General features: G+C 43.8%; 1 protein-coding gene across 3 annotated transcripts in view; it reads right to left on the bottom strand.

The window, feature by feature from the left end:
* Nucleotides 1-23223, bottom strand: part of LOC126213580 (uncharacterized) — a 51536-nt gene that overhangs the window by 15929 nt on the left and 12384 nt on the right. For all 3 annotated transcript variants that reach the window (XM_049941428.1, XM_049941429.1, XM_049941427.1), the window contains exons 2-4: nt 18241-18410; nt 18081-18125; nt 10864-11440 (exon numbers count right to left, since the gene is read on the bottom strand). In XM_049941428.1, coding sequence (XP_049797385.1) covers nt 10864-11440; nt 18081-18125; nt 18241-18328 — 710 coding nt within the window. In that variant the 5' untranslated portion in view covers nt 18329-18410. The remainder of the gene's footprint in view (nt 1-10863; nt 11441-18080; nt 18126-18240; nt 18411-23223) is intronic.

Raw genomic sequence — 23223 nt, 5'->3', positions numbered from 1 at the left:
ACCACGAGAAAGAGATTACATAAGGCTATGCACGAAATATATCTATGTGAAGGCTCATGAAATCATGCTTTTACGTAGAAAGTCCATTGAGTGTTCTCCAACTAAAGAGAAGATACAAGCAAATGTCTGGAAACTGAAAGGTCGGCACTGAAGTCAATGAACGTGTGTGTGTGTGTGTGTGTGTGTGTGTGTGTGTGTGTGTGTGTGAGTGTGTATCTCTCTGTGTGTGTGTGTGTCTGTTATATCAGTGTTTATTAATTGTAGATGGTGTTTGGATGACATGGAATTTACAATTGGTGCATATGAAGCAAGTGTTGTAATGGTAAAAGACAAGAAGCAATTCAAGAGTTTTGTGAACCATGCTACATGTAACAGCGGTGTTTAATGGCTGTAACTGTTTGGAAATCCATGCATCAAATGAGTGAGAACTACGTTACTGAAGATGTGGCAGTTTCTAGTTTTGACAGCTGTAGTTGTGTTAGGTGTGTGAGTGTTTCTGTTGGTTAACGTTTGTGATTTCTCATGAGGGGCAATGAATATACCATTGACATAACAAGAGAGGCTTCATGTATATGCATGTGACATGGATGGATAACTGTGTGTGAACTGGTTGTCATTGTAAGCAGGTGAATAGCTACAATGCAACAGTGTACATAGCTTGAGGCAATGAAGAAGATAAGGGTTAGGCCTAGTGACATGCATCCTATTTAAGTTAGGAACTGCATTTCCCAACTTTGCCTCTAAATGATTCAGATAAAATTACATATTTAATGTGTGGATAATGGGCATCTTGCAAAGCTAGCTGTGGCGATAAGCATTTTCTTTCAAACATTAATTTTCGCTTATAATTATAGAATACAGTTCTATAACAATAAAAATAAATGTCATTCAGTGTAAGGATTATTGTCTGAAGGATAAGAAATCCAGTTTTTCAAGCAACTCAGTAAGTAGTGCATAAATATTCAGATATTTCTAAAAATAAAAGTAATTTATAATAATTACTGGTCAGAAGGATTGTAGACCCGCCACATTAGCTGAGAGCGCTAATGCGCTGCTTCATGGACTCGGGTAGGCGTGCCGGCCCCGGATCGAATCCGCCTGGCGAACTAACGACGACAGATGTGGTTTTTAGGCTCTTTTCCACATCCCCCTTGGTGAATACCGGGCTGGTCCTCACGTCCCGCCTCAGTTACATGGCTCGCAGACCTCTGAACACTTTCGCATTATTCCACGGACTACACTAGTCGCAGACAGGTGGGGTACACTAATTCTGTCCAGGGGGGTACAGGGAAGGGCATCCGGCCACCCCTTAATCTAACATTGCCAAATCCGATTAACCATGCTGACCCTGCATACCTGCAGGACGAAGGCACAAGCAAATGAAAGAAAGAAAGATAGTGAGAAGCATTGTAGTAAGTATTTATTATTTGAAATGTTCATAACAAAGAAAAGAAGGATCTAAAAATATCTTTCATATTGACGTAGTTAGGGATGGACATGTAATTGGAACAGGCCATATATGGAAAATCCTAAGATCTATCAGAACAGAACACTGCAGGACTAACCTTTACTAAAGCCGCATCGAAAATTAAGCGAAGATTGGTCAGTAGATATTTGACAGCCTCTAAGAGGCAAGTACGGAGTTTTCGCACATAAGAGTGCCTTTCATTGTTGTTGCACAAGGGAGTGCACCGAAGTAGGGCAATATCATGAGAAACAACACAGTAGAAGTGGGAAGGAAATGTGAAGGAAGACAGAGCGTTATGCAGAACGGCCTGAAGTGGCAGTGCTGTTGTGGAACCCGGTCTCCTTTCTTGTGAGGTGTTCATGCGGTGTTAACGTTCTAACATGACCTTCTTTGCCGGCCAGTGTGGCCATGCGGTTCTAGGCGCTTCGGTCTGGAACCACACGACCACTACAGTCACAGATTTGAATCCTGCCGGCCGCGGTGGTCTAGTGGTTCTAGGCGCACAGTCCGGAACCGCGGGACTGCTACGGTCGCAGGTTCGAATCCTGCCTCGGGCATGGATGTGTGTGATGTCCTTAGGTTAGTTAGGATTAAGTAGTTCTAAGTTCTAGGGGATTGATGACCACTGATGTTAAGTCCCATAGCACTCAGAGCCATTTGAACCATTTTTTGTTTTTACCTTCTTCAAGAGAAGTGTTCCATATATGCTCCGACTGAGAACGACACCAATTTCCTTCAAGCATACTATACTTCACAAAAGTTACTTCTAATTCCCTTCGACTACATGATTAGAATGAACAAAGTTTTGTAACAGAAATGGTCACTGAATCCCTCATATGTATGTAGAAAGTAAAAGGGAGATACACAACACACATAAAACGTCAAACAGACGAGGTTATTGCCGTGTAAACACTCCGCTATAGGCTGCGCATTATGAACAGGTTCTTGAAAGTGTTGAAAGATGCAAACGCCATTCCCAAATTGCTCTTCAACAGTGGAAAGAAAGTACATAAAACATCAATGTAGGCCTGTGCTGTGATAGTGCCACGCAAAACCTCCATGACAAATACGTCCACATCATTAAACCAGCGCCTCCGAATTTCACTGTTGTCACTACACACGCTGAAAGAAGACATTCATGGGGCATTCGCCATACCCACACCCTGCCATCGGATCGCCAGATTGTGTACCGTGATTAGTCACTCCACACAACGTTTTTCTACTGTTCAATAGTCCAATACTTAGGCTCCTTACACCGAGCGGGGTGTCATTTGGCATTTACCAACGTGATATGTGATTTAAGAGCAGCTGCTTGACCGTCAAATCCAAGTTATCTCACCTCCCACCTAATTGTGACAGTACTTGCAGTGGATCCTGATGAAGTTTCGATTTCCCATGCGATGGTCTAGATAGATGTCTGCCTATTCCACATTAAGACCTTCTTCAACTGTCGGCAGTCTGTCAGTCAACAGACGTAGTTGGCCTGTACGCTTTTGTGCTGTACGTGTCCCTTCACGATTCAACTTCACTATCACATCGGAAACAATGACCTAGGGATGTTTAGGAGTGTGAAAATATCGCGTACAGACGTATGATACACGTGACACCCAATCACCTGACCACGTTCGAAATCCGTGAGTTCCTCCTAGCGCTCCATTGCGCTCTCTCATGAAGTCTAATGACTACTGAGGTCGCTGATATGGAGTACCTGGCAGTAGATGGCAGCGCAATGCACCTAATATGAAAAACGTATGTTTTGGGGCATGTCCGGATACTTTTGATCACATAGTGCAGATGTTTCTCTGGTTCAGGTAAGGAGCGACTGACTTGCTCCGCTTCTTCACTTTCACTTTATACATCATAGCGCGATTTTTAGGTACCACATTGTCAGTAGCGGGGTAGACAGCAAACGAGTACAAAGGTTACACTGAACTAATTGCGCTAGGTACCAACAGTACATGTCACTGCGTCTAACTCTGATCTGAGCCGCCCACCATTGTGTCCATCACTAGAATGGCACCTGCAGTGTCCACAGCTCATTTTCCTTGTTCTTTAAACATATGATGACGTAAATAATAGATTGTTGTACACATGCAATTTAATAGAAGTGACGACTGCAAATAGGACCTAAATAATTCCTGAAGTTATAAAAATCTTATCTATTGCATGATTTTTGCGGGCTAACCTATCTGCTAACAAACACTGTTCTGTGCCGAGATTTGATGAAACTGTTGGGAGAATTCAACGAAAGCATCGTGAGCCATCAGAAAATGCTATTGCTATTTCCAGTGTCTATGCTTAAGGGTCTACTATGCAATGGCCTGCAGACATGCATCTGTTAACAAACTCTGTTCTGTGCAGAGATTTGATGAAACTGTTGGGAGAATTCAACGAAAGCATCGTGAGCCATCAGAAAATGCTATTGCTATTTCCAGTGTCTATGTTTAAGGGTCTACTATGCAATGGCCTGCAGACATGCATCTGTTAACAAACTCTATTCTGTGCAGAGATTTGATGAAACTGTTGGGAGAATTCAACTAAAGCATCGTGAGCCATCAGAAAATGCTATTGCTATTTCCAGTGTCTATGATTAAGGGTCTACTATGCAATGGCCTGCAGACATGCATCTGTTAACAAACTCTGTTCTGTGCAGAGATTTGATGAAACTGTTGGGAGAATTAAACGAAAGCATCGTGAGCCATCAGAAAATGCTATTGCTATTTCCAGTGTCTATGTTTAAGGGTCTACTATGCAATGACCTGCAGACATGCATCTGTTAACAAACTCTGTTCTGTGCAGAGATTTGATGAAACTGTTGGGAGAATTCAATGAAAGCATCATGAGCCATCAGAAAATGCTATTGCTATTTCCAGTGTCTATGATTAAGGGTCTACTATGCAATGGCCTGCAGACATGCATCTGTTAACAAACTCTGTTCTGTGCAGAGATTTGATGAAACTGTTGGGAGAATTCAACGAAAGCATCGTGAGCCATCAGAAAATGCTATTGCTATTTCCAGTGTCTATGTTTAAGGGTCTACTGTGCAATGACCTGCAGACATGCATCTGTTAACAAACTCTGTTCTGTGCAGAGATTTGATGAAACTGTTGGGAGAATTCAACGAAAGCATCGTGAGCCATCAGAAAATGCTATTGCTATTTCCAGTGTCTATGATTAAGGGTCTACTATGCAATGGCCTGCAGACATGCATCTGTTAACAAACTCTGTTCTGTGCAGAGATTTGATGAAACTGTTGGGAGAATTCAACGAAAGCATCGTGAGCCGTCAGAAAATGCTATTGCTATTTCCAGTGTCTATGATTAAGGGTCTACTATGCAATGGCCTGCAGACATGCATCTGTTAACAAACTCTGTTCTGTGCAGAGATTTGATGAAACTGTTGGGAGAATTCAACGAAAGCATCGTGAGCCATCAGAAAATGCTATTGCTATTTCCAGTGTCTATGTTTAAGGGTCTACTATGCAATGACCTGCAGACATGCATCTGTTAACAAACTCTGTTCTGTGCAGAGTTTTGATGAAACTGTTTGGAGAATTCAACTAAAGCATCGTGAGTCATCAGAAAATGCTATTGCTATTTCCATTGTCTATGTTTAAGCGTCTACTATGCAATGGCCTGCAGACATGCATGCATGTTTGAAGAAACAGGTACAGCTGTGTCCTACAGCTGCTTGAAGTACAAGAAACGTATCCACAATAGAGAATACTGTGACACTCTCACTGTACAGTTTACTGGTGACGTAAGAAGCTTGATGGACCTGCACTTGAAACCGAGTTTCCCACTTCCTCTATGCGTGCATGCTTCATTGATCGACCCAAACCTGCAAACATCACCATCAGTTTCCATGTCTTGCTGTAGAACGATCACTGTAACACAGGAAGAAACTTACTCATTTTTAGTGCGGCCTTTTCCTGGGCATGTAAATACTACTTAACATGTTTGCGCTTAAGAGCCTTCTATGGCATATCCTTCAGACAAGGATGCGTGTCGAACGGACACTGCTGCATTTCACAGATCTACAAAACATAAGAAATGTGTTCGCAATAGAAAATACGATGAGATTTCAGCTCTACAATTTATTGGTGACATATGAAAATCTGCGCCAGACTAGGACCTGAACCTGGATTTCCCACTATATGCGACCAATGGCCTTAACAACTTCTGCTATTCGAGCGTACTTTTATCATCCGGGTTGGAATCTCAGTTTCGAAAAAAAAAATTGCTGTTTTTATACAGTGGATTGGTAGTCCGGGGTTCGTATTTGAGCCGTGCATGGCTCATATTCTCGCTGTTTTTAACGAACTTCCACCTCACTACGGTAGTCACTGAGTTGTTGTTTTGCCTGACCGTGAGCGGCGTTAGCAGCATGTATCGATATACCCACTCTCGTAGTACCTTTGCTCGACTGCTGTTACTTCCCGGTTGTTGTCTGTCGTAAGCTGTTCGGCTCTGGAGTTCGTGACGGGAGTTTGGGTCTGCCAGTCAGTTGGAACGCGTCTGGAGCGCAGTCCAGTCATGCCAGTCGAGGGTTGCAATGCGGCATTAGTGCAGTCGGGTTGGAGCAGCAGTAAGGTTTGCGTCGACATGGCTCGCCCGACCAAATGCCGCCACGCATCACTTGAGCCGGGCAATGAATGGTCTATCGTCGGTCGGTCGTCCTACCAGATGACGCGTTTTGGCTCGCCAGTCGTTCATGAGTCGGCTGTGGAATTGTGCATCGACTCCCGATTTGTCTTCCTGTGTGCTTAGTTACCGTTGGGTATCGTTCAGGTCTTCGTGCAAGTGTTTGTCAGGTTGTGTGTGTAGTGGCGTTATTTCCTCTGACAAATATTTTAGATGTTGTCGGCATTCCAAGGTGGTCTGGAGTGAGTCGGTTGGTTGTTGCAGACGAGGGAAGGTATATCCATGCGGTGCAGTCTTCTGGGGCCGCTGGCAGCCCCTGGCGAGTGTCGGAGCGGGTGTGGAGCTGTCTGATCGCTACGTGCTTCGTGGTTCACCGACCCAGGACGTCAAGGTTGAGTAGCGGTTCCAACTACCCAAGCCACGTCAATTTATGTTGTGGTGGTTCGCTTCGATGGTTTGCTGTTGGGGAGGTTTTCCGATGAGCAACATCGAATGGTTCTACTGCTGAGAGTTAGCTGGCATGCGGTGCAATTAACTACTTTGGTGGGCTACGATTTGAGCGCACCAGTGGAATTTTCTGTCTTGTGGCCATTAGTGTTCTGGTTACCTGCCTGGCCACTATCGTAATTTCAGGCAGCGTTCTTTCCTCACCTGTTGTCACAGTCCAACATGGTGTGTAATTTTGACAGCTACTACATACTCCACTGTCGATTTTCCCGTTTGTAACATTGCCGGTTTGAGTTCTCATGTACTCATTGACGGGAAGCAAGTCGTTGTGTCGGTCGGTCCGTGGCTGTCCCCTGGTGGGGTTCCAATGGATCAAGTATAGTTGTGCTCACCACGCGTCTCACCTAAGTGAACGAGGGCAGACCGACCTCTCTGGAGGCCATCTGAGTGCCACCGGTTTTTAATTATCTGTTGTCAGTTATTTTAAATTTTAGGCTTATGGTTATTTGTTTTGTTTTCTTAAAATTTTGCAAAATTAATTTTTAAATTTATCTTTCAAGCTTAAACACTGCAGCCTTCTGCCTTTAAAGATTAATGTTATATAATTTAAAATTTTGAAGTTTAATTGTGGCCCTCAGCCATTGGTACTGCACCTTGCATATGTTGCCCCTTTAAATTATTTTGTTGCTATCTTAACTGGATTTTTATCTTGCTGGTTTGTAAGTTTTTTTGTTGTTAAACATGCTGGCTTTCTGCCTTTAAACGTCTATGATAATATATTCTGAAGTTATGAAATTTGTGTGCCTGAGCCATTTCTTTTGCACCTTGCATATGTTGCTTTTTTGGGGGTTTTAAATTATTTTATTGCCATCTAAACTGAATTTTTGGTTTTTGTAAGGTTTCTTGTTCGCCTTCTTCCTTTAAAGGTCTATGCCAATATATTCTGAAATTTTCGAATTTAATTGTGGCCCTCAGCCATTTGTATTGCACATTGCGTATGTTGTTTCTGAATTATTTTATTGTTTTCTTAATTGGATTTTATCCTGTTAAGATTTCTTGTTGGAGGCCTTTAGCTATGAAAGAGTTACATTCGGTAAAGATTCGGCTATGTGCCATTTTAGTTGTACAGGTTATTAATGTAGAATGAATGACAGTTGGAATCAGTAACTGACTTCAACCCTTGGCCCTTTCCACAATCTTATTACCTGTTCTGCCCAGCGGGTTTAGCAGGCGTATCAGTATTGTTAGCCAATCAATAGATTGTTTTAATACCTAGGAATCGTATTTTTGCGCAAAGATACACGTTTTTGAATAGAACAACTCCTGTTGACATTAACAGACTAAAAGTAGCGTAAATCAGAATGCCAGTGGTGTTTGTTGCACGAGTCGTTTACGAGATACCGAATTTTGAAATGTTCCAGATCGGCACTTGTTTGAGGCATTTATCCTGCTTAGTTGCTAAGTACAGTTTCTTTATATTTGCTTACATTGTGCTTGCGTGTTCTTTGAGAGCATTTCAACATGCTATTCAGTTAGTGTGTGACAGTCCAATGGTAACAACGCTAACATACACTATCTGACCAAAGGCATCTCGACACCCCCAAAAACATTCGTTTTCCATATTAGGTGCCTTGTGCTGCCACATACTGCGAGGTACTCCATATCAGCGACATCAGTGGTCACTACACATCGTGAAAGAGCAGAAAGGGGCACTCTGCGGAACTCAACGACTTCGAATGTGGTCAGGTGATTGATGTGTCACTTGTGTCATACATCTGTAAGCGAGGTTTCAACACTCCTAAATATCCATAGGTCACTGTTTCCGAAGTGATAACGCAGTGGAAACGTGAACGGACATATGCAACACAAACGCGTACAGGCCAACTACGTCTGTTGACTGACAGACTGCCGACAGTTGAAGAAGGTCTTAATGTGGAATAGGCAGACATCTATCTAGACCATCGCATGGGAAATCGAAACTTCATCAGGATCCACTGCAAGTACTGTCACAATTAGGTGGGAGGTGAGATAACTTGGATTTGACGGTCAAGCAGCTGCTCTTAAATCACATATCACGTTGGTAAATACACTCCTGGAAATTGAAATAAGAACACCGTGAATTCATTGTCCCAGGAAGGGGAAACTTTATTGACACATTCCTGGGGTCAGATACATCACATGATCACACTGACAGAACCACAGGCACATAGACACAGGCAACAGAGCATGCACAATGTCGGCACTAGTACAGTGTATATCCACCTTTCGCAGCAATGCAGACTGCTATTCTCCCATGGAGACGATCGTAGAGATGCTGGATGTAGTCCTGTGGAACGGCTTGCCATGCCATTTCCACCTGGCGCCTCAGTTGGACCAGCGTTCGTGCTGGACGTGCAGACCGCGTGAGACGACGCTTCATCCAGTCCCAAACATGCTCAATGGGGGACAGATCCGGAGATCTTGCTGGCCAGGGTAGTTGACTTACACCTTCTAGAGCACGTTGGGTGGCACGAGATACATGCGGACGTGCATTGTCCTGTTGGAACAGCAAGTTCCCTTGCCGGTCTAGGAATGGTAGAACGATGGGTTCGATGACGGTTTGGATGTACCGTGCACTATTCAGTGTCCCCTCGACGATCACCAGTGGTGTACGGCCAGTGCAGGAGATCGCTCCCCACACCATGATGCCGGGTGTTGGCCCTGTGTGCCTCGGTCGTATGCAGTCCTGATTGTGGCGCTCACCTGCACGGCGCCAAACACGCATACGACCATCATTGGCACCAAGGCAGAAGCGACTCTCATCGCTGAAGACGACACGTCTCCATTCGTCCCTCCATTCACGCCTGTCGCGACACCACTGGAGGCGGGCTGCACGATGTTGGGGCGTGAGCGGAAGACGGCCTAACGGTGTGCGGGACCGTAGCCCAGCTTCATGGAGACGGTTGCGAATGGTCCTCGCCGATACCCCAGGAGCAACAGTGTCCCTAATTTGCTGGGAAGTGGCGGTGCGGTCCCCTACGGCACTACGTAGGATCCTACGGTCTTGGCGTGCATCCGTGCGTCGCTGCGGTCCGGTCCCAGGTCGACGGGCACGTGCACCTTCCGCCGACCACTGGCGACAACATCGATGTACTGTGGAGACCTCACGCCCCACGTGTTGAGCAATTCGGCGGTACGTCCACCCGGCCTCCCGCATGCCCACTATACGCCCTCGCTCAAAGTCCGTCAACTGCACATACGGTTCACGTCCACGCTGTCGCGGCATGCTACCAGTGTTAAAGACTGCGATGGAGCTCCGTATGCCACGGCAAACTGGCTGACACTGACGGCGGCGGTGCACAAATGCTGCGCAGCTAGCGCCATTCGACGGCCAACACCGCGGTTCCTGGTGTGTCCGCTGTGCCGTGCGTGTGATCATTGCTTGTACAGCCCTCTCGCAGTGTCCGGAGCAAGTATGGTGGATCTGACACACCGGTGTCAATGTGTTCTTTTTTCCATTTCCAGGAGTGTATCAAATGACACCTCGCTCGGTGTAAGGAGCGTAAGTATTGGACGATTGAACAGTAGAAAAACGTTGTGTGGAGTGACTAATCACGGTACACAATCTGGCGATCCGATGGCAGGGTGTGGGTATGGCGAATGCCCCATGAATGTCTTCTTTCAGCGTGTGTAGTGACAACAGTAAAATTCGGAGGCGCTGGTTTCATGATGTGGACGTATTGTCACAGCACAGGCCTACATTGATGTTTTATGTACCTTCTTTCTTTCCACTGTTGAAGAGCAATTTGGGAATAGCGTTTGCATCTTCCAACACTTTCAAGAACCTGTTCATAATGCGCAGCCTATAGCGCAGTGTTTACACGACAATAACATCCCTATAATGGACTGGGCTTCACACAGTCCTGACCTAAATCCCATTGAACACCTTTGGGATACTTTGGAAAGCCGACTTCGTGCCAGGCCTCGCTGAACGACATCGGTACCTCTCCTCAGAGCAGCAGTCTGTGAAGAGTGGGCTGCAATTCCCCAAGATACCTTCCAGCACTTGATCGAACGAGAGAGTAAGCTGTCATCAACGTTAAGGGTGGGCCAACACCATATTGAATTCGAGCATTACCGATAGAGGGCACCACGAAATTACAAGTATTATTCAGCCAGACGTCCGGATACTTTGATCACATAGTGTATACCAGAAAATGGATATCAATTTTAATGTGCAGGCACATCTAATTAAACTTAGTGGAGGACGTTTTATACTTGGCAGTACACACACTCAGAGCTGTGAAACGTAGATGAGTGGCCTACCTGGTGTCTGTTGGTGTCTCTGCAATCAGGTGAGTCAACTCCACAACAGTTTGTGGGTCGTTGACTACAGCCTCAGCCCAGCCCTGCGTTGCCACCACATGGAGCAAGTGGGCCTTTATGAAGGCGACGGCGGCCTGCTTCAGCCTGTTGGCAGAGTGCCTAATCGCGAGAACACCTGCGGCTGCTGCAGTCTCGACAGAAAGCTGGGCGGCCACCTGTTGCTCGCAGTGTTCTTTCAGTAACGACAGGCCGTATACGTCGGCGGCGACCAGCAGCTGTGGGGCCATGCTGGGCAGCTGAGGCACCTGCAGGGTGTAGAGGTATGCCAGCACCTGGCGCAGCACAGGACCCTCTGTGTCCGAGAGTACGAGCTGGCTCCTGCTGCCCTCTACAGTGACGCGACGGACCATGTCCGCAAACACGGGACTCCTGGCGGCTAAGACAGCCCTGTGAGCCACGAGCCGCGTGTCTCCGGCCAGCAGAGTCACCACAGCGCCGTCCCCAGCGTCCAGCAGGGCGCCCAGATCCTCGGCTGTGGCCTCCTCATCCGCCTGAACTCGTCCCACTGTGAGGGATTCTGGAACACAGTGTCACTGTTCACTTCTTTGCCCTCACACAGTACTTTTTATTCTTGTATGAGCCGCAATCAAGTCTGTATGAACCTGCAGTTAGGATGTGTTTCTAATCGCATGCCAGTTGCAACAATATGATATCTTTGCTGTGTCAGACTGATGCCGCAAGTGAATAGGTAAAAATCATTAAAAATACTTTATAAGGGGGGATGTAACGGAAAATGGTAACAAATATTTAAAAATCATTACCGCCATATTTATTAATGTGCAATCTAAAATTTTGTATGCATAAAGCAAAAGAGCTGTGTTTCAACAGCAAAATATAATAAAATATGCTTGATTAATATTTTGCCAGAAATTGAATTTTTCATTTTTAATTGTCTTTTTTATAAAAAGCCATAGCTCATATTCTTATCATGCAATTGATCTGAAAATTGTATTGTAGTGTCCTGAAAAGGTTATAAGACCACTGAACCACAGTTATTAATTGTGGTACAAATTGTATCATTAAGAGTTTTTAATTTTGCGCATCCAATTTTCCTTTTTCTACATACAATCATCTGAATATCCGAAAGTAAGTGATGGATCCAGAATTTTTTAGTTCCAACGAGACAGCAGAACGTTGTGAACAGTTCCTGAAAATTTCATAGCATTAGAGCATATACTTTTTGAGGCAAGGCTTCCAATAAAGTAAAAAAAAAATGTAAAACAGAGAAAATGATGCTCAAAGATTTTCTTCTCATACTTCTAAATATAATAAGCTTACCTCAATTTTAAAATCCTCCATACTGATATTCCTCATCCTCCAGGTTTATCTTCTCTCCTCTTAGATTATGCCTGGTCTGTATTTGCAGGTAAGACATTGATCTGTTAGCTTTCTTGACCCTGCTCTCGTTAATGGTGTAAAATGCTTTTCTTGTATACACAGCAGGATCTGTACCAACTCTCTTCAGAACAATTCTGCCATCATTTCCTATATTTTAACATATAACGGAATAATAGACACCTATTTTAAGTACTTCAAGTCCACAGAACGTCCTTTTTGAGCATGTAATCCAAATTAAATTACTGAGGCTTTCATATGCAATTTTGTGACTTTCCGTGAAAACAGTTCCTCAATAAATCAGGGCTTGCAAGAAACTTGAATGTGGGTTTAAATGCATTCATAACATATTCTGGTAATGAGTGTTATGGGAATACATCTCATTTTATATTGTTCAACTTACACCGATCGTCTTTTAGACACAGATTGTACATTGGTGCTTTGTCACTGGATAAACTAAGAGCTTACGTTCTTCATTTCTCATTTCTTCCTCTTTTTTTATGGTAACCCTGGACTCCCACGTAAGGATTTGTGAATTAAACCTTCCACCTACTAATATGTGTTAGTGTTGTCAAAACGTAAATGAACCACATGCAAGAAAGTTTTCAGGCAATGATATAGATGTCAGCCAATGGAACCGAAAGAAAATAGCTTTGACACTGACAAATATTCCGCTGAAGCAACCAGTTTCCCAATTGTTGGAAAAGGTACCGGCTGTGTAGAGTTAATCAGTTTAACAATTTAATGGCATTTCTAAAACCGCTATCACGATAAAATAGAGTAAACTGTGTAGATGAAGAAAATAATATTTTTGAAAAATCCATTTTTGGACCAAAATCTATTACATCCCCCCTTAGAACTTTCCTATTTGCTTGTACAAAACGCCCAGAAGGAACAGACCTCTTATCGTTAATCTCTTTCTACAATTACTTGTGCAGAATATCAAAATGGAGATCTAGCACAGTACTAAGAGTGTCAGAAGGTAGTGTATTCAACACACAGTCCCGATTTCTGCAGTTATTTAAGGAAACAACGATATTTTGCGCCTGAAATCTGTATCACTCTGCCCTTAACCGCTAATCCAGCATGTTTCTCTGCCGGAACTGATACTCACAGCGGATCAACTAACTGCTATCACGGTCTGATATGACTTTCTAGAAACATAACATCGAGATGGCGGGCATAGCTAGATCCAAATCCTGACGTTCTCCAATCTCAAAACACCCAACATTGTGTAGAGTAGAGGCATAATTAGCCCCCCTCCTGCAATGGATAAAATTAAATTTATGAGGGATGAAAACAAATGTGTCTAAATGTGTTTCGCTCACAATACTAAATTATTTCCAAAAGATTACTTTTATTATTACTATTTCATAATGATGTGATACTTATTGCACAAGTTACCATTAATTAATGGTTATATTCAAATAATAGCGTTAACGAATTACACAATGTGGTGCAAATAGAAGTTGCCAAACGAATGTATGGACTTCATCTTCCACACATAATCCTCCTGCTATCCACAGTAGTTTGTACTTTGTACCATGGACCTATGGTAGAGATATCGAGGCACTTAAATTGCATACGGTAAATGTCTCATAAAATGCACAGTAGTTTGTACCATGCACGTATGATAGAGAAATCGAGATATACAAACCACATACCCTCAAATAAATGAAATAAATTAAACTTTAACTCAACACATATTATGTAGTGGCCCCTGTTCTGTTGTAGGGTGTGTACAGTATTATTATTATTACTATTATTATGATTATTATTTGTAGCACCTAGTAAGATACAAAGCATTGGCAAAATGAAATAGTTCGATTTCTGACAGTACAGAGTAAGGAGTCCAGCAATCAAGTGATTCAAAAAAAGGAAGTAGAGTGCAAAGATTTTAACTTGATTGATTTTAAATAAGGCTGTAGGTGAGTGTGAAGCAAGTGTCATGAGAGAGAGAGAAGTGGTGTGGAGGAAGCATGTTTTGCAACAAGTATATACCTTCACTGGAGACAGTTAACTTTCGTTTTCGAGGAGTAGTAGGTGCAATGAGAAAGGCTACATCATACTACGAAAAATGGTTGTTACAAATAAGAAGTACCAGTCGTGTCATTGACTCATTCGTTAGGGTGATGGGTATGACGCGCTGAGTCCTCCCTGATGCATGGAGCCCAGTCCTGCCACTGACAGGCTTCTCAGAGCCAAGTGGTGACAGATCATGTACTTCCTGTAGTAGCTGCTGACAGTCCAGTGGATAAGCAGTGACAGATCATGTACTTCCCGTAGAAGCTGCTGACAGAGAAGTGGATAAGCAGTGACAGATCATGTACTTCCTGTAGAAGCTGCTGACAGTCCAGTGGATAAGCGGCGACAGATTATGTACTACCCGTAGAAGCTGCTGACAGCCAAGTGGATAAGCAGTGACCGCTCATGTACTTCCTGTAGAAGCTGCTGACAGTCCAGTGGATAAGCGGCGACAGATCATGTACTTCCCGTAGAAGCTGCTGACAGCCAAGTGGATAAGCAGTGACAGATCATGTACTTCCTGTAGAAGCTGCTTACAGCCAAGTGGATAAGCAGTGACAGATCAAGTATTTCCCGTAGAAGCTGCTGATAGTCCAGTGGATAAGCGGCGACAGATCATGTACTTCCCGTAGAAGCTGCTGACAGCCAAGTGGATAAGCAGTAACAGATCATGTACTTCCTGTAGAAGGTGCTGACAGTCCAGTGGATAAGCAGCGACAGATCATGTACTTCCCGTAGAAACTGCTGACAGTCCAGTGGATAAGCGGCGACAGATCATGTACTTCCTGTAGAAGCTGCTGACAGTCCAGTGGATAAGCAGTGACAGATCATGTACTTCCTGTAGAAGGTGCTGACAGTCCAGTGGATAAGCGGCGACAGATCATGTACTTCCCATAGAAGCTGCTGACATAAGCCATACTGCAAGTGGATAAGCGGCGACAGATCATGTACTTCTTGTAGAAGCTGGTGACAGCCAAGTAGATATGCAGTGACAGATCACGTACTTCCTGTAGAAGCGACAGCAAGAGGTGATAGTAATTCAGGTGTCTGTGGTATATCTGATAGATGACTGTTGACAACTCTCCAGAAACACCCATGCACAGCAGCTCCCAGTCGACTGATCCGAGCTTATGAATGTCAGCTGGCTCTTCCCACTTTCGAGGATAGTTTACAGAGTGCGGCTGCAGTATGGTTGGTGTAATGTCTTACAGAACAGCAAACAAGTATCGCTAAAGTAATCCTGCTTATTCTTTTTTATACTCTGGACCAGTTAAGTTCGAAGGATAGCTAGTTACCGTTAAGATCTGAAGCAGTCTGAACACAAATCGAGATTTTCTTTAGAGCAGCAGTAGCACCGTCTATAAAAGCTACTAATTTCCTGAAAGTGTTTAGATGTAGTAGTCGAAAACAAAATCAAAATCATCGTTACTTTACAGCAAATGCAGACAACAGAACACGACATGTTACTTACAACAAGCACTACACACACACTGATTTTCTGTGACGTACCAACACACATCATTGGTAACTTACGAAAATTCTCAAAAATTTACGTTTATTCACGTTGATACACAATGAAATATTGGGTAAACTTTTCTTTGAATGGGGTTGCTAGTCCAAAGTTTTTATCGAGGAGAAATGTTAAACGCAACGGACGTTATAGCACAAAGTACGTTTCCCGTGGCACACAGCGTACGAAAATACTTAATTTATTGCAACACAAGCTCGGATTTTGATGCAGTTGACACGAAGAACATGTTTAAACTTGATGTGAAGTTTTGGGACCTGAATTTTATAGGCAAATTAATTTGACAAATCTGATTTTACTCGGACACGAAGGAAATAGAGGAAATGTGAGTAAATAGCCATGGGAAAAAAGTGCGGTGTTGAGCATCACACAACTAAAAGAGTGTTGGTAAACTTTTGTGAAAATTCCATGTACAAACCCTAGGAGCCGATGAATGGGAGTATACGGAACAAAAAATGTCTAATGATGTCCGGAAATGCATGCTAGGCACCATTTATTGAATCATACTTTGTTACAGAAGCTACAGTGTAATTCCATGCAGCCACGGTTACAGTATTCACGGTTTCCTCCTAGAGGGTGGTACTGTTTCTCGCACATCATGAATTAGGATGCAGGAAATCATGAAGGACGTACCCGAAGTGATCGGACACTTGACTTGGAAGAAAATGTAATGAACACTGTGGAAGGTGACCGCCATGCGAGTACCAGGCAGTTGGCCCACCACTACAGGGTAAGCCAGACGACCGTGTGAAACGTTCTGCATGACAACTGTTACTACCCTTATCAGTTAGAGCGTGTACAGGGCTTACTAACGACAGACTTTCCACATCTGTACCAGTTTCGTCACCTGTTTCTTCACCAAGTAACCACGATTCCGGGATATGTGTCATCCATCCTATTCACAGATGACGCCATCCTTACGTGGAGTGGTATCTTCAGCTTTTACAACAGGCCTATGTGGGATGGTATGCAGAAGGCCCATGGTATGACGACAGCGAATCATCAGCATCGTTGTAGCCTGAATGTCTGGGCTCGGATAATTGGCGACCTATTTTGGGACCAGTCTTCCTCCCACGTCGCCTGACAGGTCGGAAATATCGGCGTTTCTTCTGAGTGACTTGTTGGAAACAGTGCACTGATGATTCTAAGGGTTATGTGGCTGCTACACGATGGTGCTCCAGCCCACTTCGCCATTAACGCCTGGACGCATCTCAATCGCGCCTTCTGTGGTTGAAGGATCGGACGAGGGGGTCCCATTATACGGTCTGGTCGTTCACAAGATTTCAACCCGCCACATTTCTGGTTACAGGGTCAACTAAGAAGTAGCGCGTATGAAAAGTCCATTCTAGACGTGGAGACACTGGGGCAGCGTATTCATCCTGCCTCTGACACTGTTCGGCTGCAGCCTGATCGATGTGAGCGTGTGAGACAGAGCACGCTACGGCGCGTATACACGCATGCGTTGGAAACGATTTTCAGCACACACTGCAATTGTCGCTGCGTGGTACAGCGCGAATTATACCGCAGTCTTTGTAACAGCGACTGAATAAAGATTCTCTAGCGTGGAAACCATGCATTTTCGGATATAAGTTCGTTAGACATTTCTGTTCCGTATCCCCTCATCGATCAATCCCTAGGGTCTGTACACTGTGGTAAAAATCACCCTGTATGTGCAACATGACGACTAAATGGCATTCCAACTGGAGCTTTCTACAATACCATAGGCAATGATACACCGATACCCAACGGTGTTGCGTAGTTCGGTCGCAGAATTCTTGTGATTTCCCCTTGACCCAAAGCAGATATTCCAAGTCCACGCCGGCGTGTACCACGGGTGGGTCACGCCCGACTCTGCCAGTTATGCTACTGGAAAAACAGTAGCGTGTGAGGTACGTATTGCCTATCATGTAGGAGCAACGAACAGTGCTAAATACAAGTTTGTGTGACCCTTGGACGAGAGAGATCTCTGAACAAATGAGATATCACATAATTTGTGATTAATTTAGTGTACAATTATCTCACATCCTCTTTCGCCGTTCTAAAAACAAGTAGCAATGCAGTGTGTTTGAATACGACCGCCACGCGACGGCGAGAAGCAGGCAACAGGTGGCGCAGGCAGCTGGAGGGAAGCTTGCGCACGCTCGCCTCCCACGGCGCCGGCGAGGACGTCTCAAACCACCAGATAAGACTACCGTGATTAAATAAACTAGTACCAAAAGAACCACGTGGACCATGAGGTGTCTGTAGCAGCAATGGATGAAACACTTACCTTTGTTGGTTGTTAAACTATGTGCGGTGACTTCTGTATAGAATTCTGAAAGAGAAATTCGTAACAATCTCAACGAAAAAATTAAAAATATATTTCATTTCTTATGGTTATCTACTGTCATACCCAGACTCATATGGATCGAACAAAGTAAAATTTTTACCTGTAACAGAAATTGGGTGGCTGCAGCCAGTAGATGTGACTACCGCCACAAAAATGCGGATGAACCAACTAAAGCTTCTGCAGAACATGGCGGAAGGTCTCAGGTGTCAGGTCAAGTAAGGAACTCTTCTGTCAAAATAACCTCACCAAACTTGCAGTCTGCTGAACAACCTGAAATTTACGGAATAAGTGTAACCTACAAAGACATTTTCTAGCAGCTAGCTTCATAATAAATAAATTAGCGTAAATTAATCTGGACTACACCATTTTACGAGGCGGCTGCCACTCCGTTGTTCCGAATATACTGGGTGACTCACGAAGATATACAATTGTTTTAATATGTTATTCTACAAGTAAAATCAAAGAAAAAAGTTCATATAAACATAGGTCCGCAAATGTTTATTTACGCAGTTACGGCTAATAAAGGTTTTTGCCTGAAATTTACCAACTTCGCTAATATAAAGGCATCGCAAAACCGTACGAGGTTAAAGTAAAGCACGATTTACATTTATCTTGTTGTTGTTGGTCTGGTGAATCTAATAAAACATGTCCCAGGCGTGTATCTGCAGTAATTTTCCAGAACATCCAGAAAAGAAAAGAAGTAATTTCATAAAGTTTTCAATTTACGAACTAGTTGGCCCAATTTGTTTTATAAATTCCAGATGATTCCGCAAAAGTATTTAACAGAAGTTGTAGAGAATTTGATTTTGGAAAATAATGCTAATAACGTTGACCGAAACTCTATGAATGTGTCAGATAATCTGCTTTAATTAATACCATACTGTAGTGGACTGACAAGGCAGCCAGTCCACAGTGACGGGTAACCGAAAGGCACGCGTACACACACGCCGACTGGCGTTAAGTCTGAAACAGGATACGTGATGAAAGCTATAAAGAAAAGAACGGAGCTTCTCGTATACTTAACTTTAATTCATTGTGGTACATTTCTCTTGATAATACAAGTGAGACTCTCTCCAGATATGGTTAATGCGCCTTGCTAGGTCGTAGCCATGGACTTTGCTGAAGGCTATTCTAACTGTCTCTCGGCAAATGAGAGAAAGGCTTCGTACGTGTAGTCGCTAGCAATGTCGTCCGTACAACTGGGGCGAGTGCTAGTCAGTCTCTCGAGACCTGCCGTGTGGTGGCGCTCGATCTGCGATCCTGACAGTGGCGACACGCGGGTCCGACATGTACTAATGGACCGCGGCCGATTTAAGCTACCACCTAGCAAGTGTGGTGTCTGGCGGTGACACCACACATACCACACGTGACTTCCTGTTAAACCAGAAGAGACAAATCTCACTGTTAAGGAAGTTGTACAGTGAACATACAATTTCTTAATACATTCAAAATAAATGTTCAAAAATGTCTCCACCGAGTTCAGTGCTTTTAGCTGCATGTGTAGGAACAGATTTTGTTGCTCGTTTCAGTTTCACAGGGTTGTTCTTCATTTCGCCTATTGCATTCATAACGTGAGCAAGTAATGCCTCACGTGTACTGACTTTTTCCTCACAAACTATGTCTTTCATCCATCCCCATACAAAAATCCATTGGCGTTAAATCGGGCGATCTGGGTGGCCACAGACGTGTAGCGCCACGACCAACCAATTTCTGAGGAAAATGATCATTTAAACGTTTAGCAACGGCGTTGGCGAAATGTGGAGGCGCACCGTCATGTTGAAAATACATTTTCTATCGCGTAGCTAGTGGAACACCTTCGAGGAAGCGGGGCATTTCTTGTTGAAGGAATTACAAGTACGTCTCGCCTGTTATACCTCGTGGGAAAATGTTTTATTAGATTCACCTTATTAATAACAACAAAGTAAATGAAAATAGTTTTTTACTTTAACCTCGTACAGTTTTGCGATGGCTTAATATTAGCGAAGTTGCTAAATTTCAGACAAAATCTCTTATGAGCCGTAACCCTGTAGCTAAATATTTGTGGACCTATGATTATATGAACTTTTTTCTTTAGTTTTACTTGTAGAATATAATGTTAAAATGTTTGCATACCTTCGTGAGTCACCCTGTATACCGGCTGATCAGCTGAACTGTTTACGTCAGTTTCGAAACCATTTAAGAGATCGTTATCATGTTTGCAGCTGCCTAACTGCGAGGAACTGCTGGATGAGCGACGTCGTACTCGTATTAACTGCAGGGGATGGGGATCAGCCTCTCTTTTTCAAATGAAATTGCAGTATGTGTCAACATGTGGTGCTGTATTATGCAGAGCTGGAGGGGGACAGGGGGCTGTGTCTCGCCTACAGCAGTGTCGTTAGCCGAGTTAGGCGAGCCTCAGGCGGCTAAGGACACGCCAGCGGGCACATCCGAGTGCGGTGCTGGTGGAAGCTGCGCTCTATGAAACACAGGGTGTATCAAAAAGTGTCATCCGATTTCAAAAAGATCATAGCTATTATGGTATTTGAGATATGTGAGCCGGCCACAGTGGCCGAGCGGTTCTGGGCGCTTCAGTGCGGAGCGGCGCTGTTGCTACGGTCGCAGGTTCGGATCCAGCCTCGGGCATGGATGTGTGTGATGTCGTTAGGTTAGTTAGGTTTAAGTAGTGCTAAGTGAAGGGGACTGATGACCTCAAATTTTAAGTCTCATAGTGCTTCGAGCCATTTGAACCATTCTTTGAGATATGTGGGTGAACAACCGAGTTTTACATGGTTACCACTAGGTAGCAGCAGTGTGCGCCACCTTTAGTTCTCCTAATAGCAAAAATGGTGTCGGGACAACGGAAAGCGTTTTGCGAACTGCGTGTCAGTAACAACCATTCAGCGTGACTTTCGTGCTGTGTATCATGTGGATCCTCCTACAGCACTCAGCAGTAGTCGATGACGTGACCTATGGCGAGAAACAGGTTGTTTGTGTAAAGGCAAATCGCCAGGTCACCCCAGAGTGTCTGACACACACGTCGAAAGCATCCGCCATAGTTTCACAAGCAGTTCGCCGTGCATCTCGACAGCTTAACATACCCCCGATGTCCGCCTGGCGTGTGATGCGTACACGTTTACTTACGAAACCGTACAACATTCAGCTACCGCAAGCTCTTCGAGAAGGTGACAAACGACAACGTGTGGAGTTCTGTCATCTAGGTCTTAGCAAGATGGAGGATGAAAGTTTTCTTCCACGCTTAGTGTTTAGTGACGAGGCAACATTCCATTTAAATGGAGAGGTGTGAACCGTCATTATGTCAGAGTATGGGGTAGCGAACAACCACATGAACTGGTACAACATGAGAGAGACTCTCCAAAATTGAATGTGTTTTGTGCAGTTAGAACAGTAAAAGATGTACGTCCGATTTCCCTTGGCCTAGAACACTGTTACAAGAGGTACATATTTCGATATGGTGGAGAAAGTTCCTATCCCACACTTGCAGGCTGATTCGAACGACTTCATTTAGCAACAGGATGGGGCACTGCCACACTGGCATCTGGAAGTGCGGGAATTTATAAATCAAAGGATTACCGAACGATGGATTGGCCGTACTGGACCAAATGATTCAGCCTTACATTCTTGCCTCCAAGGTTACCGGACCTGACTGTATGTGATTATTTCTAGAGGGGATCTATGAAAGACTCCGTTCATGTCCCTCCATTACCAACAACAGTGAATGAACCGAGACATCGCATAACAGCAGCTGTGGAAGCTGTAACTCAAGACGTGCCCGCTGCAGTGTGGGAACAATCTGAATACAGCACTGAAATATGCCGTACATTTCAAGGCCGGCATATTGAACACTTATCAGAAGGAATGGAAAAAAAAATTTTGAGTTTTCCGTTCATCAAAACACAAAAGTCATTGTGTATGTTTATTAGTTACAGAAATATAGACGTGTCAAATAGGATAAATATTTTTGATATACCCTGTATATGGTGGCAACTGAGTGCTGACTCGAATGGGGGCAATCTGTCATGAAACCGAAGATATCACAGAGATATTGGTGAAGAAATGACCTCACCGCAACATTGATCACAATTTTGTGACAATTATTACAACATTTACGAAGCTTTTGATTACGGTTATTGTCAGAGGCCACTGACAATTAACAAGTAACACGCTCTTCGAGCTGTAGTAGCATATGAGGTGTCACCTCAAAGCTAAACACTACAAAAACCAGATTTCATTTACGCAACTTGCTCTGTTTTGTAGCATTACGGTTTTGTAAATGTGCCAATACTCTGAACTTGCCACAGTTGCACGTAATAAAGGGAAGGTTGAGATATTTAGATTCAAACGTAATCATAATCGATGATGATTACTGTAGCTGATGTAGAATGCTATTTAATCCAAGGTTTACTGATTAATGGAAATGGGCATTAGTGAAAATTCTAAATGAAAAAGGAAAAGCTCCACTTTATGTAACTTCTTAGAGAACAAATGAACAGATGGCGGATTGGCACTCCTCTTACATTAGCGACACGTTAATCGTATATCTCTAAGTAGCATATTCCGTGTGTGCACAGAACGACTTACTTGAATATGATTTACGTTTTTGTTAATATCTTATGTAATATCACACTGATCATGCTTCGAGTGGCCACAAAATGTCCGTGACGACTAAGATTATTTTGAATTTAACTATTTTGAATTTAATGTAAAGTACGTATGTGGGACAGCCTTAAATATGAATGTTACTCAGTGTCAACGCCGACTCAGTGTTGGGCAATGCCACAGAGAATGTGGAAGGGCGTGGATCACTGCACGTGTTCTCTTTGCGTCTTTCGGTTCATTCGGTATTTGGTGTTCCGTCGTTCGAGTTTCGGCAGCTTCCTGTCTGGGAGTGTCGTTCCGGTGATCTCACGAGAGGTAAACCTGTAGACAGATCAGGTCGGCGAGTTAACGCAAACTCTTTCTGGGTGCAGAGCGCTGGACTTCCATTAATTTACTGAGCTCTGTCCCACGCTTCCTGCAGGATTTGGAATACTATAAATACAGTTTCGATGATTTATTTTGGAACACTTGTTGGACCTCTAGCTTC

Source organism: Schistocerca nitens, chromosome 11, assembly GCF_023898315.1.
Source record: "Schistocerca nitens isolate TAMUIC-IGC-003100 chromosome 11, iqSchNite1.1, whole genome shotgun sequence".
NCBI lineage: Eukaryota > Metazoa > Arthropoda > Insecta > Orthoptera > Acrididae > Schistocerca > Schistocerca nitens.
This window is presented reverse-complemented; position numbering and strand designations above follow the sequence as displayed.